The sequence below is a fragment of the Pongo pygmaeus genome, chromosome 18 (genome assembly GCF_028885625.2).
Source record: "Pongo pygmaeus isolate AG05252 chromosome 18, NHGRI_mPonPyg2-v2.0_pri, whole genome shotgun sequence".
Lineage (NCBI taxonomy): Eukaryota > Metazoa > Chordata > Mammalia > Primates > Hominidae > Pongo > Pongo pygmaeus.
In genome coordinates this window covers 62,276,484-62,288,983 of record NC_072391.2, presented here as the reverse complement: position 1 = coordinate 62,288,983, position 12,500 = coordinate 62,276,484, and the positions used below count along the sequence as shown (strand labels likewise).

Here is a 12,500-nt window from a genome sequence, read left to right as displayed (position 1 = left end):
GAGAGGGAAGCCATTTATCTTTGGAGTTAGGAATTGGCTGTGTATGCCTCAGCAACTGGATCCCTTGATAGCACTGAATGGTTTCTGAAACTGGGTGTTTTTTTTTAATGTGTGTGTGTGTGTGTGTGTGTGTGTGTGTGTGTGTGTGTGTGTGGAGCCTAGTAAGTATCCATGTCAGTTGTATAAATCATCTTTGTTAGACACAAAAAAGGGAAGTTATATCCAACTTTTCAACCTGAAAACAAAGTAGAAAAATAATAGGAAATGTTTTGTTAAATTTTTAGTTATTTGGCTGATCATGAAATAGATCCATTTAATTTTCAAGCAACTTGCCAAATTCATATGTAATATATGAAGGCCTCTAGAAAGATTCAATGTCTGGTCATTCCCATTAAAGTTAGCATTTTATTTATACTTTCTTGTTCCTCATTCGTATGTCTTTGCCCTTAACTTCTGCCAGGTCTGCAGCAGGGTAAATAGAAGAACAAAAGTAAGCCTCCTCTAAGATCGCGGTGGGGGCAGAAATTTTGCCTTCATTAAGGAAACTTGACTGAATGAAGACTGGGGCAATTCTGTTCATCCGTCATAGGCCATCAAACAGCTTTGTATTTTACTGTCAAATGGACTTATTCATCAGAAATGTGTTAGCCATAATTTCACGACAACACATTGTTATGAATAACAAATTCTGAAGAAAAGTCTGTTTATTTTTTCCCCCTAGAAACAAAGAGGACTAAAAACAAAATGGTCTTTGTAATTCGTACCTACAGGTAACTGAGCTGAAATAATTGGGGTTTCACTGAAGCGCTGCAAATCAATTAGATATCTTTGGGGAAATTGAAACAATACAAATTTTTTTAAAATCAATGTATTCAACCTTGCTTTATAAGCAAGGTCTCTAGGCCTTAGTCTCATAATAATCATCATGAGGTAAGGTCTCTAGGCCTTAGTCTCATAATAATAATTTAAATCGAAATAATAAAATACCAATTTTAACAAAAATATGAAAATGGCATTAGTAATAAACAATACTATTAATATTGTTAATATTAAATGGCATTGATAATAATCATAGTTTTTATTATTTAATTTAATTAATTAATTAATTTATTTATTTTTGAGACAAAGTCTCACTCTGTCTGCCAGGCTGGAGTACAGTGGTAAGATCTCAGCTCGCTGCAACCTCCACCTCCTGGGTTCAAGCGATTCTCCTGCCTCAGCCTCACAAGTAGCTGGGATTACAGGTGCACGCTATCATGCCTGGTTAATTTTTGTATTTCTTCTAGAGATGAGATTTCAGCATGTTAGCCAGGCTGGTCTCGAACCCCCGACCTCAAGTTATCCGCCTGCCTCAGCGTCCCAAAGTGCTGAGATTACAGGCGTGATCCAATGTGCCTGGCCTCTTTTTATTATTTTAGATGTCATTTGAATAAAGCTCTCTAGTTTACAATGGGTTTTCTTATTTAGTAGGTAGAACCAAGGTCTTTTTCTCTACTTGACTGCTCTTGAAGCCCACTAGAGCAGTAAAAATAATGCTTACTTTTTCCCCACAAAGGGCAGAATGAGGACCAAGGAACTCGGATTAAAATGACAGCTGCAGAAATTGAGATTGAATAACAAGGCAGCGTGAGGAGTTTTTTGCTACAGGAAAACCAGATGTGATTTTTTTGGGAGACTTGCATGTTTGAAAACACAGAGCAGTGAGGGCAGAACAGAAGATGATTGGTAGTTAAGAGACCTAGTTGATTTCTTGGACCTAACAAGTGTGAATTTAGGCAAATATCATCTTATCTCTAAGCTCTGTCAAAGAAGAAAAACTTGGGGATGTTTAAGATTATTTCTGACACCTAAGAAATTGTATACATATCAACCCATGCCACTAGTCCTACCTACCTTTAGCATTAGAGTGGACACTTCTTCCAGGCAGGGCACATCCCCAGATCCTCATACCCTGTGTACCGCAAAGCAGGTCTTCTGGAAATGTCTGATCAGTTGAATTGTTTGTAGTAACAAAAGCCAGGAAACAAGCTAAGTGTTCTTTAGAAAGGACTGCTAAAAACAAACAAACAAACAAACAAAAACATTGGCCAGGCATGGTGGCTCATGTCTGTGATCCCAGCACTTTGGGAGGCCAAGGCAGGTGGATCACTTGAGGTCAGGGGTTCGAGACCAGCCTGGGAAACACGGTAAAACCCTGTCTCTACTAAAAATACAAAAATGAGCTGGGTATGGTAGCATGTGCCTGTAATCCCAGCTACTTGGGAGACTGATTTAGGAGAAATCGCTTGAACATGGGAGGAAGAGGCTGCAGTGAGCCGAGATCATGCCATTGCACTCCAGTCTGGGCAACAGAGTGAGACTCCACCTTAAAAAAAAAAAAAAAAAAAAAAACCCAAAAGAAAAAAATTTTAAAAAGATAATAACCTCCATACAGTGGATGAGGAAGATCTATAATTATAAATGTGGAATAGTCACCTGAATTTATTGTTAGAGGAAAAGGATGAGGTGAAGAATGATGTGTGTACTCTGGAACTTTATTGTATAACAATAAACTAGGGCACATATATATCTGTGTAGATTTCTCTGCATATGCATAGAATAGAATATCTCTTACAGGATTCACAAGAAACTGGTTACAGTGATAATCTCTGAGCAGAGGAGAAAATGAAGGAATGGGAGTCAGAGCTGAGGGGAAGACTTACTTATTGCATGAATGTTTGCTTATATGTTTTTAAAAATAAACATACATTTATTTCAAACTATTGACAGATACATTTAGGTTTTTGTATTTTGCATATGCACATATATATGGAGAGAGGTGAAGGGAGAGCATGAATCTTAGAATTAAAAATATATATATTTGAACTCTGGCTTCACTGTTCTTCAGTGTGACCTTGGCCAAGGCTATGATATTCTCTAAGGTTGCCTTTCTCCTGTTGTAAAATGGGGATGAGAACATCTCCGTTTCATGACGTGCGTGTGTGCAGCAGATTGTTGCAATCACTTGTAAGTGAGTTTCCCCACTGTGTTCCTCATGGAATTAAAAATCTCAATTTCTCTTTTTTCCAGCTTCATTCGGATATTGACTCTGGTGATGGGAACATTAAATACATTCTCTCAGGTGAAGGAGCTGGAACCATTTTTGTGATTGATGACAAATCAGGGAACATTCATGCCACCAAGACGTTGGATCGAGAAGAGAGAGCCCAGTACACGTTGATGGCTCAGGCAGTGGACAGGGACACCAACCGGCCACTGGAGCCACCATCGGAATTCATTGTCAAGGTCCAGGACATTAATGACAACCCTCCGGAGTTCCTGCACGAGACCTATCATGCCAATGTGCCTGAGAGGTCCAATGTGGGTGCGTACGGTGTGGGAGGCCTGCTCTGCTTCCAGGCCTGGTGTCTCTGTGGTGGGTGGGCTGAAGCCCGTTCTCCCAAATCAGGAAGTAGAGCTTCTTCTATATCTTTTATGGCAAAATAACAAAAGGAACAAAAATTCTTTTGTTGCTCTGTAAAATGGGAATAACAATTTCTAGTCTTGTAGGGATAGAGATAATATACATCCAGTCGCTAGTGCGTATTGATGTCTAATAGGTAATGACAATGGTAATATTTGTTGCATGTAGACACTGTGCTAATTAACGACTTACATGCACTATTTTATTTAGCTTTTACAATGATTAATCTTTACAATGAGGTAATTCCAACTCACCATATTTCACATATACGAAACCCATGCCAGAAACAAGTTAACTAATTTCTGTAGGGACATTTGAGCTATTAAATGGATCTAAAATGCACATTTAACCACAGCACTATGTCACCATGTTCAGGAGTAGGTGTATCTTTTTCAACATGCTTGAAGACACATTAAGTTGCTAAAGGATAGCTTTTTGAAGGATTTCTTCAAAGAATTAGCCACCTTCTGGCAATAGCTTTCTTCATAACATGCACATAATGAAACATTTGCATAATGTTTCTTTTGAGAAACATTCCTCATATTAAGAAAGGTTTGTCTTTCAAACAGTGAGTAGAACTGTTCTAATCAGGGAGTGAGTCTGCTTAAAAGAGTTTTAGAGCTCAAATGAATTCAGAATCATTTTACAGATGAGAAAATCCAGCAATAAGTATAGAAATCAACCTACTTAAGAAAGGTAGGTTTGACTCTAGAACGCTAAGATCCTTCCACTGTGCATACAGAGCTTTTTATGCCAGAAAATGGTATATTCCTTCTCCACCAGGAAAAGTCAAGTACTTATCAAAAGCCAGCCTGAGCCGTTTCCCACCTTTGTCTCTTCCATTTTCCCTGCCCAGTCCTTCAACCTCTTCGTGTTTAGCCTGTGTATTATAATGAGAAACAACAAATATCAAATAAATCCATATAGAGGAAACAGGAGTGTCAGCAACTGAGTGTCAGGGGTGGGGATGGGGTGGAAAGGCAAGTCATCAAAATATATAATCCAGGGAAATTTTCATTATTCTTACCTTTGCGGGCTCATTGATGTTTAGGGATAAAATTCAGGCTTTTTTTTTTTTTTTAGTTTCAATTTTTATTTTAGATTCAGGGGGTACATATGCAGGTTTGTTGATTTGTTTGTTTATTTATTTATTTACTTATTTATTTATTTATTTTGAGACGGAGTCTCCCTCTGATACTCAGGCTGGAGTGCCGTAATGCCATCTCAGCTCACTACAACCTCTGTCTCCTGGGTTCAAGCAATTCTCCTGCCTCAGCCTTCCAAGTAGCTGGGATTACAGGAGCGCACCACCACGCCTGGCTAATTTCTTTGTATTTTTAGTACAGACGGGGTTTCACCATGTTGTTCAGGCTGGTCTTGAACTCCTGACCTCAAGTGATCCGCCTGCCTCAGCCTCCCAAAGTTCCGAGATTACAGATGTGAGCCACCGTGCTCGGCCCATGTGCAGGTTTATTGAGTGAATATACATGAATATACTGTGTAACACCGAGGTTTGTGGTATGAATGACCCCATCACTCAGGTAGTGAACAGAGTACCCAATAGATTTCGGCACTTGTCCTCTGGCTCCACTCTAGTAATCCTGTGTTTATTATTTCCACTGGGTAAACATTGGGTTCATTTATACCTCCAGTTATAAATGAAAGCATGTGGTATTTGGTTTTCTGTTCTTGTGGCAATTTGCTCAGGATAATGGCCTCCAGCTGCATCCGTGTTGATGCAAAGGCATGATATTATTCATGCCACTATGCATAGTATTCCATGGTATATATATACCACATATTCTTTATCCAATCCACTGTTGATGGGCACCTTGGTTGACTGCATGTCTTCGCTATTGTGAATAGTGCTGCAATAAATATACAAGTGCAGGTGTTTTTCTTGTAGAACAATTTATTTTCCTTTGGGTCTATAAAGAGTAATGGGATTGCTGGGTTGAATTGTAATGCTTTTTTTTTTTTTTCTGAGACGGAGTCTTGCTCTGTTGCTCAGGCTGCAGTACAGTGGCACGATGTCAGCTCACCGCAATCTCTGCCTCCTGGGTTCAAGCAATTCTCCTGCCTCAGCTTCCTGAGTAGCTGGGATTACAGGCGCCCACCACCACACTGGCTAATTTTTTTTGTATTTTTAGTACACATGGGGTTTTGCCATGTTGGCCAGGCTGATCTGGAACTCCAGACCTCAGGTGATCCGCTCACCTTGTCCTCCCAAGGTGCTAGGATTACAGGCATAAGCCACCGCGCCCAGTCTTGAATTGTAATTCTGTTTTATTTGAGACTTCTCCAAATTGCTTTTCAGAGTGAACTAATGTACATTCCAACCAACAGTGTATATGTGTTCCCTTTTCTCCACATCCTCACCAGCATGTTATTTTTTGACTTTTTAATCATAGCTATTCTAACTAGTGTGAGATGGTATCTCATTATGGGTTTCATTTACATTTCTCTGATGTTTAGTGATGACCAATTTTTTTATGTTTCTTAGCCATTTGCATATCTTCTTTTGATAAGTGTCCATCCATGTCTTTTGCCCATTTTTTAATGACATTGTTTTTTTACTTGTTGAATTGTTTAAATTCCTTATAGATTCTGGATACTAGACCTTTGTTGGGTGTGTAGTTTGTGAATATTTTCTCCCATTCTGTAGGTCGTCTCTTTACTCTGTTTATAATTTCCCTTTGTTGTGCAGAAGCTCTTTAGTGTAATTAGGTCCTGCTTGTCAATTTTTATTTTTGTTGCAATTTCTTTTGAGGACCTAGTCATAAATTATCTCCCAAGGCCAATGTCCAGAATGGTGTTTCCTGGGTTTTTTTTCCTAGGGCATTTGTAGTTTGAGGTCTTACATTTAAATCTTTAATTCATCTTGAGTTAATTTTCGTATATGGGGAAAGGTAGGAGTCCAGTTTCACTCTTCTGCATAAGGCTAGCCAGCTATCCCAGCATTATTTATTGACTAAGGAGTACTTTCCTCATTGCTTAATTTTGTCAACTTTGTTGATGATCAGATGGCTGTAGGTGTGTGGGTGTGTGGCTTTATTTCTGGGTTCTCGATTCTGTTCCACTGGTCTATATGTCTGTTTTTGCACCAGCAACATGCTATTTTGGTTACTGTAGCCTTGTAGTATAGCTTGAAGTTGGGTAAGGTGACTCCTCCAACTTTTTTCTTTTTGCTTAGGATTGCTTTGACTATTCAGGCTCTTTTTTGGTTCCATATGAGTCTTAGAACAGTTTTTTTTTCTAATTCTGTGAAAAACGATGTTGGTAGTTTGATAGAAGTAGCATTGAATCAGTAGATTGCTTAGGGCAGTGTAGCCATTTTAATGATATCAGATGGGAAAACATTCTATGCTCACGGGTTGAAAGAATCAATATCATTGAAAGGATCAATATTCCATTTGTTTGTGTCATCTATGATTTCTTTCAGCAGTGTTTCGAAATTCTCCTTGTACAGATCATTTACCTCCTTGGTTAGATGTATTCCTAGGTATTTTATTGTTTTGTGGCCATTGTGAATTGCACTGTATTCTTGATTTGGTCCTCAGCTTGAGTGTTATTGATGTATAGAAATGCCGTTGATTTTTGTACCTTGATTTTGTATTCTGAAGCTTTACTGAAGTTGTTGATCAGTTCTAAGAGCCTTTTGGCAGAGTCTTTAGAGTTTTCTAGGTATAGAATCATATCATTAGTGAAGAGAAATAATTTGACTTCTTCGGTGTCTTTTAGTTCTTGCTCTTTTGATTTCGATTTCTTTTATTTCTTGCTCTTGCCTCGTTGCTCTGATTAGGACTTCCAGTACTATGTTGAATAGGACTGGTGAGAGTGGGCATCCTTGTCTTATTCCTGCTCTGAAGGAGAATGCTTCCAGCTTTTGTTCATTCAATGTGATGCTGGATATGGCTTTGTCATGGATTGCTCTTATTATTTTGAGAACTCAGACATTGTATTATGGCATATGACAGTATAGTCTTTGTTGTCAGACAGTACTATGAATCATGGCTGTACTCCTAATCAGCCATGCGAACCCAGGCAATCTATTATATCTTTCTAAGTTTTTATTTTGCCATCTATAAAATTAGGATAATATAAGCTATGTTGAAGGTTAAATGAAATAGACGTGAAATACAAAACCATTGTAAAGGATGTAGCAGAGTTCTAGAAGGAAATTAAGCATTTAAAATTAATAATTTCCCTAGCCACACCATGATGGTATTTCCTTTTTAAATCTATCCTGCCTAGAATAGTGACTGACAAATGGGAAGAGCTCCAAAGAGATTATTTCTATGAAATAATGAATTATAGAAGAGTAACTAGAAAAAAGTGAGATGTACACCACACAAAAATCACTGACAATCCTATAAATTAAAGGTAGTGAGAGGCTGTGTAAACTGGCTCCCTTGCCTCCCACATAGAACCTTGCCCCTCTGCTGAAAATGTTACAGAAATAACTTGAGTTTTGTTGTGTGCTGGATTGGGGTTAGACTTTGGCAATTACCAACTTTGTGAAATAGATTACAAAGCTTCATATATCTCAAGTTCAATTTCTCACTAATACAGTAGATGTAAAAAATGCCCAGCAGAGGAATGCTGGCAAAATACATGGAATGTGCCCCCAGATCATGCTGGCACAGAGAAATTAGATAATTACTGGTTTTCTTCTTCCAGCTCCTCTCTCCCCACTCTGAAGCCCAGCACGCCATGCCCCAGATACTTGCTATTTGTGACCAGCCAGGAACAAAGGTTGTTTTTAGGAAAAGCAGAACCCCATCTTTCTTCAATTTCCTGGTTTCCCTTCATTCTGACCCATGAATGCTTTCCTTACCTCTCACCAGGTGTCTACTAGTGATTTCTGTTTTGTGGCTACCAGACCAGCTGCAGGTGGGAAGATGCAATTTTCATGCCAGTAGGGAACGGCATTCTGCTCAATATTTATGGCCATAAATTAATTAAATTGTAGAATTAGCAGCAATTTTATTACATGCAAAGCAACAATAAAATAATGTATTTATTGTTCTGCTACAGATGGAAGATTGCACTCTGTCCTTTCATGAAAGCAATTTATCGTTAATTATCATTTATTATACTCTTTGGGAAGATTTTAATGTAATTATTTGATATACTGAACATTTCAAGTGCATGAGTTGGAAGATATTTTTGCAATAATATTTATAATATTATTTTAATCACCAATCAATGCAGGATGTACTATAAATACAGAAAGTTCATTTTTAAACTGTGGGCATTTTTATAGAGCAAGAAGGAAGGAAGGAAGAAAGGAAGGAAGGAAGGAAAGTTGATTGGCTGGTTGTTTTGCATCTCAACTCCAGGAAAATGAGAGAATTTTGAATAATTGTGGTGCCCTCTTCAAGGTTAATTTTAGAATAAAACTTTGTAAACAAGAACATAATTTGAAAAGCTGAGGAGATGTTGCTAATTAATTTATTTCACTTTTAAGGAACATCAGTAATCCAGGTGACAGCTTCAGATGCAGATGACCCCACTTATGGAAATAGCGCCAAGTTAGTGTACAGTATCCTCGAAGGACAACCCTATTTTTCGGTGGAAGCACAGACAGGTACTGTGGAATGTCACTGTGATTTGTGACACATGGTGAATAAGAAGTCCCAGGCCTGATCAGAACTTATTTAATTCTCTGTTTTCTCAAATATGAAAAAGGAATAAAGAGGGCTACCCTATAGGGTTAGTGTGAGGATTAGATACTTGGCCTGTGCCTAGAACATAGTTAGCACACCATGAAACATTTATTATTGTTTTTCCCATATTTCACGATGACCCAATAACAACTATAATCTAAAAACTCAACTTTAATGTCAGAACTAAGAGAGCAATAAGGACTAAGGCTTCCACAGTGCTCTCTATATTCCTCATATAACTGTTACCATATCTACAGAGAGAAAAAGCTTCCAAAGGTCTCCTGAAGATTTAAGTGAGCATGGCACTCATGTGCCAATATCCAGCAATCATGTAGAATTCAGTTATTAATTTATCATTGTTTTCAGTGACAGGTGATAATAGACAGTACGTGCTTGTATGAGCATTGTATATATTTTAACCGATTTGGTTCACTCTTTTAAAAATTAATATTTACACTTTAATGTGTTGCATGAAATATGCACCTCCTAGTTTAAACTTAATATGCACCATCAAAACATTTCCATGAATTGTATGCAGCAATAGACTTACAGAAGTTTGTGCTGGAAGTCAAAAACTATGAGTTCAGTCATGGATATTCATGCAATGACCACTCAAATATTTCAGTCTTTAGGGTGCTTATATCTGAGAAGAATAAGGTTATTACTTGAACGTACAACAAAACATAAATACAAATGCTGTATAGTAATTTTTATGACTTGCTTGAAAAGACATAGTGATGCTTCAGTATGGCTGCCTTTGGTTGTAACTACCATGTTGAAATGATTCTTGCTGAGGGCATGGGCTTTTTATTCAGCATTGCTTCCTCAGTGCTCAGAATTTCTTGTTGTCATAATGTTATAAACGAATATCTGTGATGTTGCCTGCTCGCCTGTCCAGGTATCATCAGAACAGCCCTACCCAACATGGACAGGGAGGCCAAGGAGGAGTACCACGTGGTGATCCAGGCCAAGGACATGGGTGGACATATGGGCGGACTCTCAGGGACAACCAAAGTGACGATCACACTGACCGATGTCAATGACAACCCACCAAAGTTTCCGCAGAGTAAGTAGGTGGGCTTGGCTTTCACATTTCCATGGTGCCACAGCCAGCTCTCTGCCTCCTCTAACCTATTCCTGCTTTACTCAGCTATCAAAAAGAAAATCTAGAAAACTAGAGGCAATTCATATCATTCTTACAAAAACAAAACACAAAAACAAGACAACAACAACAACAACGTCAGGGAGTAGAGGTAGTAGGAGAATGAAAAGATGTAAAAAGTTCTACAACCCTGGAAACAAAATATTGTTTCCGCTAAGTATTTTGCTTCGTAGTAGTGATGCAATCTAGTAATTAATTAACCCTTTTCTGCCTCAGTGTCCTCATTTCTAACCTGGATATAACAGTCCCTGAATCAGTTATTAATTACTATGTAACAAATTGCTGGAAAACTTAGTGGTTTAAAACAATAAAAATAATAACAATAATTTGTTTCTATCATGTGTCTGGAATTTGGGCAAGGCTTGGAGGAGACAGCATGCCTCTGTTCTCCACAGCAACAGCTGGGGACAGCTCCACTGGGGTTGGAGGATCCACTTCCAAACCAGCTTACTTGCATGACTGGCAAGTTTGTGTTGATTGCTGTTTCCTTTCTGTGTGGGCTGCTTTTGGAAAGTGTGATCCCCAAGGGCACCAGGCAGAAATTGTTTTGCCTTTTGTTAACTAGCTTCAGAAGTCACAACACATTGTTTCCACTGGAGTCATAAAGCTCACAAATCTAAGTGGAGTTCATGTAGACCCCACCTTTCAATGGAAGACCTGTCAAAGTCATGTTGAAGGAAAAGCATGTGGGATGGGAGATATTGTTTTGGCCATGTTTTGGAAAATGCAGTCTTCCACAGTACCTAATTAATAGGATTACTGTTTGAACTAAAGGAGCTAGTGTAAAATCTTGTAATGACAACTGTCTATAAGTTGTCAACAAATTCTAGCCATTGTTATTTGGGGGATTATGGCTGTTCTACAAAATTTATAAAATTGCAGAGGGAATTAAATGAAAAACAATGATTTTGAAAGGTTATTATTAATAATTGTAATTATAGCAACTACCATCATTTAATGAATAGTCACTACTATTGTAAATCTCTGCAAGAGCCTACATTTTACAGATAAAACTGGCTTCCGTAAAAAGTGCGTAAGTTGCCCTAGAAATGTGGCAAAGTCAGAGTTTGAACACAAGTCTGTCTACGTATGTACAGATGTGTATGAATAGATAGTATGACTGTGGTGCTGCTGGTGCTGCTAAGGCATGGGGGGTGTTCATCATGAAAGTGTCTTTTTCAGTTAGAGCCTGTGAGCTTACTATCAGAGAAATGGAACATTTTGCAAATGAGATAACAAGAAAGGCAACTAAATGTGGCTCCAGGAAGGCACTGTGGTTACTCAAAGGAATTCAAAAACAAGAATCTACACAAGACTCTTTTGCCTGGCCAGGCACAAGTTCAGCATCCTCAATAAGCCTGAGGCTCATGTAACATTCTAAGAGCTGCATGCTCCATTATCCACACTGTACGATTGTCTGGTGTGCTGGAAAAGAAAGGTCAAGCAGAATTATTAGCAGGCAGCCTTTACTGCTCTTGGTCATAGACAATCATATAGTAAAGTTACATTGCTACTGTAGTGGTTGTACTGGTTTCACTGCCATGAACTTGAATGAGATTTGGACAAAATCCACATAGGACATTTTTTTTTAAACCTTCATGTTAATTGGTAATTATCTGCAAGGGACTCCCAGTTCCGACTCATCCTTTAATATAGAGGGCATGGTGAGATTAAATAGATTATGAATCCAAAAGAAAGTTGCAAAACAAAATACTATTGGTAAATATAGACAAAGTATTAGAACTGATGAAATCTCTGTAAGGGGAAATTAAAACATAATGAGCTGAAGTAACTTGCCCAAGACCACTTTGCTTGGAAATGATAGAGGCAAGATTTTCAACCCTGGCTTCCCTATATTGTGTATTGCACAGAGTATTAAATGTGAAAAGCAAACAAGATAATGTTGAATCTCGGCTACTTAGTGCAAACCTTCCAGTGATTTCCCCAAGTTTAAACAAAACCTGAAGTCTTTTCCATCCCCCACAATGGTCTATTTTACGCAATTTGGCCTCCACTTCCCTACAACCCTTCTCTCTCACCAGAAGGCTATAGTCACTCTCCTCCTCTTGTTCCTCTACAAGTATTCAGGATCTTCTCACCTTAGGGTTTTTGCCATTTGCTAATCACCTGGCCTGTAGTTTTTATCCTGCAGATATTCACATCATTGTCTTCCTCAGTCATTTTAGATTCCTTTTTCTAAAGAATG

The 12,500-nt window shown here is 38.3% G+C and overlaps 1 protein-coding gene across 15 annotated transcripts in view; it reads left to right on the top strand.

Moving 5' to 3' along the window:
• Positions 1 to 12,500, top strand: part of CDH11 (cadherin 11) — a 171,988-nt gene that overhangs the window by 119,908 nt on the left and 39,580 nt on the right. For all 15 annotated transcript variants that reach the window (XM_063655238.1, XM_063655240.1, XM_063655233.1 and 12 more), the window contains 3 exons: positions 3,070 to 3,364; positions 8,934 to 9,053; positions 10,031 to 10,198. In XM_063655238.1, coding sequence (XP_063511308.1) covers positions 3,070 to 3,364; positions 8,934 to 9,053; positions 10,031 to 10,198 — 583 coding nt within the window. The remainder of the gene's footprint in view (positions 1 to 3,069; positions 3,365 to 8,933; positions 9,054 to 10,030; positions 10,199 to 12,500) is intronic.